Genomic DNA, 7,049 nt, shown 5'->3' on the forward strand with positions numbered 1-7,049 from the left:
CAGAGCTGCACTCACTGTTCTGCTGGTGCAGTCACTGTGTACATACATTACTGATCCTGAGTTACACCCTGTATTATACACCAGAGCTGCACTCACTATTCTGCCGGTGCAGTCACTGTGTAAATACATTACATTACTGATCCTGAGTTACCTCCTGTATTATACACCAGAGCTGCATTCACTATTCTGCTGGTTGTATTGGAAACAGTCAGTATGCTTACAACCATGCACTCTCCTATGAGCTTTGTTGAGCTTGTGTAATGTAAAGTGGACAGTTTGTACATTTATCTAATGTACAGTAGAAGTAACAGACACTTTCTAAAGTGCAAATCATTTCTACATGCTCCATGCCTTAATGATGGCGTGAGGAATGCTGGGATATTACAGCTCTGAAGCTGTACTGCTGTGCAGTATATTGTAGGCTGCGTTCTATTTACACAGTCTGAACAGAAAGCTTAAATAAATAATCGGTGACAATATTGACTTACAATAATGTCACATTTATACACAAGCAATAAACAAAACAAATCACAATATGCAGAGTCCAGTTCTATTACATTGGTGCCAAATGTCAGCAGAAAGCTTTAGAGAGCTGTAACGGCACAACATCCTCCCTGGCCATAAATAGGAGGTGGAGAGCGTCAGTCCTGGCTCCGGGACGCCATATGTACGAGTCTCCAGCCACTAAGATATGCACAGCATGAGGAAAGCGTAGGAGCGAAGGGCGGGGAACAGACCCTATAGATATAGGGGACAACCAATGTCAATATGTTGCAATATTCAGCTGCAGAGGATTTGTTAGCGTTGCAGCAGTATTTACACTGTTCTGCACAGATACATAGTGACACACCATCAGGTCAGAAGAGGTTTCCCTCACAACGGATGGTCTAGAATGGATACAATTGTAACAAACCCTCAGCTATGAAAAGTATTAGGTCAGGATATATAGAAATATTTCCATTCATTGACAGCAAACAGCGAGCTTATATTTGTATCTACTGGATATCTAGGGTGTGATTGTTCCGCTGTCCAGCCACTTACCCTGACCACGCTGAAGTCCAGCTTTGTCTCTTGTGCACACTGTAATATCAGCTGGAAGCAGCTTTTGCTCTGGTTCGTCATACCCTTTTCATAATATCGCTGCAGTGTCCTCTGCTGCTCCGCACTGAACACGGAGCGCAGGTTCATCTGTAACAGGAATACAGGAAACTAATGGACCAGCAAATCTGCAGCGGAAAATCCCCCCCCAAACCGGCAGCTGAACGTCACACAGTAAAGTCCAATAATTTAAAAAAATTGTACGGAACTAGAAAAACAGCAAAAATAGCGCCACGCTGGTGCATAGGTCATATGTGGAATTGCAGCTCATCGCCGTGCACTACATTAATGCAGTGTCAGACACAACCATGGGCAGGTGTGGCAGTGTGCCTTGGGCCACATTCACATTACATTGTAGCCACGTCGGTGGCTCCTTCAGGGCTTCTATCTGAAGACATGAAAAATGGGATTTGGGTGGATCTGCCAATGAGGCCATTGACTTTAGTGAAGCAGATGGAGTCACTTTCTGCTCCGTATAACCTCATTTTATATATCTGCTTTGTTGAGGCACAAAAACCCAGTCCATCACATTTATGTTGCGCACCTCAAAGAGACAGACGCTGCCGAAGATGAGAAGTCCTGACGGAGCCGCTGCGATCCGGTCATCTGTCACACGGCCACAAATAGACCAAAATTGCACCAAAATGCTGCGATTTTTTGCCAAATCATTTTGTGTCAATAAAAGGAAACGACAGCAAAGCATGAACATAAGCTTAACGTTAACAAGCTCTATAGACCTCTGCTCTGCGCCCTCACCTAGTTTGGAATCTGATTTTTTTTCCCCAGGAGGAGGGGGGAGATGGGATTTTTATACATATGTTCTTTACAAGTTGTGTAGAGAAGAAGCCTATGGGACAATGGAAAGACAAAATGCCCCGGACCCCAATGTGCAGACAAAAGAGTCATGTCCATCTAAAATGCAACAAAATAGCTAATCAATAACGCTGATTCCTGAGGCACAGATCGCTGTGTTTTGGCGACTGCAGTAAACGTGTGTGCAATTAAAAAAAAAAACAATACTGGAAAAAACATCCAGGGTAAATTCAGCAAAATGGAGGATTTTGTTTTTCAAGACATTTTCCCATCGGTTTCTGTAACATATTTAACAATGTCTGCAAAAAAAAGTCTATTTAAAAAAAAAACAAAACGGTAAAAGTCCTAATGTAGCCCAAACATTAACGAAAATGAACCACAGAAATCGATTGTTCATTTTCGCCTGATGCCCGAATGACAAACGTTCATTATGGTTCAGAAATGAGAATGACAAGTGCTGGCTGCAACAATCGTAACAAAAAAATAACAAAGCGTTGATACAGTGTAAGGCGCCATTCACACACGCTCGGTCTCCTTCTCACACATGCACCATCAGTTTCCGATCTTGTCCTATCTGTTTTGCGGATCAGTCGGCCATTGAGGGGACTGTCAGCACAGACTGATCTGATGATGCATCATGGCGGCCGATCACTTCTGTGCACCTCCCCCCTGCGGGCTTTCCCTTTATCCCCCTCTTTGATTGACAGCTCTGATCCCATGATGCATCATGGCGGCCGATCACTTCTGTGCACCTCCCCCCTGCTGGCTTTCCCTTTATCCCCCCCCTTCTTTGATTGACAGCTCTGATCTGATGATGCATCATGGCGGACGATCACTTCTCTACAGCTCCCCCCTGCTGGCTTTCTCTTTATCCCCCTCTTTGATTGACAGCTCTGATCTGATGATGCCTCATGGCGGCCGATCACTTCTGTGCACCTCCCCCTGCTGGCTTTCCCTTTATCTTCCTCTTTGATTGACAGCTCTGATCTGATGATGCCTCATGGCGGCCGATCACTTCTGTGCACCTCCCCCTGCTGGCTTTCCCTTTATCTTCCTCTTTGATTGACAGCTCTGATCTGATGATGCCTCATGGCGGCCGATCACTTCTGTGCACCTCCCCCTGCTGGCTTTCTCTTTATCCCCCTCTTTGATTGACAGCTCTGATCTGACGATGCATCATGGCGGCCGATCACTTCTGTGCACCTCCCCCTGCTGGCTTTCCCTTTATCCCCCTCTTTGATTGACAGCTCTGATCTGACGATGCATCATGGCGGACGATCACTTCTGTGCACCTCCCCCTGCTGGCTTTCCCTTTATCTTCCTCTTTGATTGACAGCTCTGATCTGATGATGCATCATGGCGGCCGATCACTTCTGTGCACCTCCCCCTGCTGGCTTTCTCTTTATCCCCCTCTTTGATTGACAGCTCTGATCTGATGATGCATCAGGTCGGCCGATCACTTCTGTGCACCTCCCCCCTGCTGGCTTTCCCTTTATCCCCCTCTTTGATTGACAGCTCTGATCTGACGATGCATCATGGCGGACGATCACTTCTGTGCACCTCCCCCTGCTGGCTTTCCCTTTATCTTCCTCTTTGATTGACAGCTCTGATCTGATGATGCATCATGGCGGCCGATCACTTCTGTGCACCTCCCCCTGCTGGCTTTCTCTTTATCCCCCTCTTTGATTGACAGCTCTGATCTGATGATGCCTCATGGCGGCCGATCACTTCTGTGCACCTCCCCCTGCTGGCTTTCCCTTTATCTTCCTCTTTGATTGACAGCTCTGATCTGATGATGCCTCATGGCGGCCGATCACTTCTGTGCACCTCCCCCTGCTGGCTTTCTCTTTATCCCCCTCTTTGATTGACAGCTCTGATCTGACGATGCATCATGGCGGCCGATCACTTCTGTGCACCTCCCCCTGCTGGCTTTCCCTTTATCCCCCTCTTTGATTGACAGCTCTGATCTGACGATGCATCATGGCGGACGATCACTTCTGTGCACCTCCCCCTGCTGGCTTTCCCTTTATCTTCCTCTTTGATTGACAGCTCTGATCTGATGATGCATCATGGCGGCCGATCACTTCTGTGCACCTCCCCCTGCTGGCTTTCTCTTTATCCCCCTCTTTGATTGACAGCTCTGATCTGACGATGCATCAGGTCGGCCGATCACTTCTGTGCACCTCCCCCCTGCTGGCTTTCCCTTTATCCCCCTCTTTGATTGACAGCTCTGATCTGACGATGCATCATGGCGGACGATCACTTCTGTGCACCTCCCCCTGCTGGCTTTCCCTTTATCTTCCTCTTTGATTGACAGCTCTGATCTGATGATGCATCATGGCGGCCGATCACTTCTGTGCACCTCCCCCTGCTGGCTTTCTCTTTATCCCCCTCTTTGATTGACAGCTCTGATCTGATGATGCATCAGGTCGGCCGATCACTTCTGTGCACCTCCCCCCTGCTGGCTTTCCCTTTATCCCTCTCTTTGATTGACAGCTCTGATCTGACGATGCATCATGGCGGACGATCACTTCTGTGCACCTCCCCCTGCTGGCTTTCCCTTTATCTTCCTCTTTGATTGACAGCTCTGATCTGATGATGCATCATGGCGGCCGATCACTTCTGTGCACCTCCCCCTGCTGGCTTTCTCTTTATCCCCCTCTTTGATTGACAGCTCTGATCTGATGATGCATCATGGCGGCCGATCACTTCTGTGCACCTCCCCCTGCTGGCTTTCCCTTTATCTTCCTCTTTGATTGACAGCTCTGGCTTCATAGAGCCATAGGAGGGTGGAGAAAGATGGAAGCAGGCGGTGGGAAGGTGCGGTGACATGGTGGCGGCAACTGTGATGAATGCAGACACGAGCCAGCGCTTCCATGGAGCTAGTGGCCCCGGAGGACCCCCAGTCTGAGGACCCCCAGTCTGAGCCCATCCAATCACACTGCGGGGTTGTTCCCACCTCGGGCTGGTACCCCTGAGAGCCGGTGGAGGTGACTTCCCCAACGTTCGGGGCCACAGCTCCCTCCATCCTACGCTCCGCTCAGGACTCCTCAGGGAATTTCTGCCGCACTGAAGAAGAACAAAGAAAACTTCAGTTAATAAAGTTATAGATGTGGAAGAAGGAAAAGAAAAGAGGAGCCACTATTCATATATATATATGTGTGATGTCACTGCAGTATGTGCAGGTTTTTATATTCATGACGTCACTGCTCTACATAAAGTAACGTGTACATGACGTCACCAATGTAGATATGTAAATAGCCGGAACGTGACGTCACATCCGTCCAACCCCCCTCCCCCCGGTAATGACGTGCGCTCACTGGTCACGTGCGCAGCCCCTGTGACTGGCTACAATGTATCAGCGGCGGGTCACGTGCTCCGGATACTTTGTATCAGAGCGGCCGGAGACAGGTGCAGCGCCGGAGAGGAGGCGCGCTGTGCGCATGCGCCAGCAGGGGGAGGGGAGGAAGACGCCGCTCCCCCCACACTAAGGCCGGGGAGGGGGGGCGGATGAATTCTTATTAACCCCTGCGCTACTGGACAGCCGCAGAACGTGCAGACGGCGCGCAGGGGCTACAGAAACCCCGTGCACCAAGCTCTGCTGGTATACAATGTGGAGGAGGGGGCGTGCGCGACCGCAGAAGTTCCCCAGGTCCGCGCGTCCGCTGCCCCCACGATCCCCGCTCTGGCCTGCGGTCCCCGCTCACCTCCCGGGGCTCCGCGGCCTCCACCTACCTCCCCCCGCCGCCGGGATCCCCGGGCCGGGCCGGGTCCGCGCTGCTCCGGCTCCAGACAATGAAATCAGCACGTCCGATCATCAATTCTCATCATGATTGTGACGTCACGGCAGACAGCGGCCAATGGGAGGCCGAGATCAGGGGCTGACATGGGGGGGATGGTGATCTGTGAATAATGAGCGCCGCACGGCGACCCTGCCCCGGAGACCCCCGCAGACCCCCAGAGCCCGGCCCTGCGAGGAGGGAGTGCACGTGTCTGCAGCGGGCTGTGACGTCACTGCTGGGGAGATACACGGGCGAGGACACACTGCTAGGGGCCTGCAGTGACGTCACCACCGGGGGGATACAGGGGCTGGGGCGCCAGACGGGGGGATTATACACTGAGTCCACACTTATATCTCACTCGGACCCTGAGTGCTGCGTACAGGGGAGATAATACAACGATAGGACTCAGATGTGTACTGTCCTGAGAGCGACGACCGAACCTCTATATACCGTAATATCCAGCCTGTAGTGACGTCACCGCTCCTGGATATATACTGTATATGGCCTGTAGTGTCACCGCTCCTGGATATATACTATATCCGGCCTGTAGTGACGTCACCGCTCCTGGATATATACTATATACAGCCTGTAGTGACGTCACCGATCCTGGATATTTGCTATATACGGCCTGTAGTGACGTCACCGCTCCTGGATATATACTATATACGGCCTGTAGTGACGTCACCGCTCCTGGATATATACTATATACGGCCTGTAGTGATGCCACCGCTCCTGGATATATACTATATACGGCCTGTAGTGACGTCACCGCTCCTGGATATATACTATATACGGCCTGTAGTGATATCACCGCTCCTGGATATATACTATATACGGCCTGTAGTGACGTCACCGCTCCTGGATATATACTATATACAGCCTGTAGTGACGTCACCGCTCCTGGATATTTGCTATATACGGCCTGTAGTGACGTCACCGCTCCTGGATATATGCTATATACGGCCTGTAGTGACGTCACCGCTCCTGGATATATACTATATATGGCCTGTAGTGACGTCACCGCTCCTGGATATATACTATATACGGCCTGTAGTGACGTCACCGCTCCTGGATATATGCTATATACGGCCTGTAGTGACGTCACCGCTCCTGGATATATACTATATATGGCCTGTAGTGACGTCACCGCTCCTGGATATATACTATATACGGCCTGTAGTGACGTCACCGCTCCTGGATATATACTATATATACGAAAAATCAAAGGGTTACCAAGAGCAAATTGGACATATCAATATTAAATTGTATGGCTATAAATAGCGGATATGTATAATGTCCTTAATTGCGGAAAATACGTATATGTTCAACGCTATATACTTACAATCATATAAGAAA

At 49.9% G+C, this 7,049-nt stretch overlaps 1 protein-coding gene across 7 annotated transcripts in view; it reads right to left on the reverse strand.

Annotated features, from left to right (window-relative positions):
- Positions 1-5,879, reverse strand: part of HDX (highly divergent homeobox) — a 64,393-nt gene extending 58,514 nt beyond the window's left edge. The window contains exons 1-3 of one of the 7 annotated variants that reach the window (XM_077286461.1): positions 5,647-5,876; positions 4,871-4,980; positions 1,042-1,188 (exon numbers count right to left, since the gene is read on the reverse strand). In XM_077286461.1, the coding sequence (XP_077142576.1) occupies positions 1,042-1,188; positions 4,871-4,939 (216 nt within the window). In that variant the 5' untranslated portion in view covers positions 4,940-4,980; positions 5,647-5,876. Of the gene's footprint in view, positions 1-1,041; positions 1,189-1,854; positions 2,006-2,435; positions 2,570-4,870; positions 4,981-5,618 lie in introns of those variants that run through there. The other 6 variants (XM_077286462.1, XM_077286467.1, XM_077286465.1 and 3 more) reach the window with 6 other exon arrangements.
- Between the last annotated feature and the right edge of the window lie 1,170 nt (positions 5,880-7,049).

The sequence above is a fragment of the Ranitomeya variabilis genome, chromosome 2 (assembly GCF_051348905.1).
Source record: "Ranitomeya variabilis isolate aRanVar5 chromosome 2, aRanVar5.hap1, whole genome shotgun sequence".
Classification (NCBI taxonomy): Eukaryota; Metazoa; Chordata; class Amphibia; order Anura; family Dendrobatidae; genus Ranitomeya; species Ranitomeya variabilis.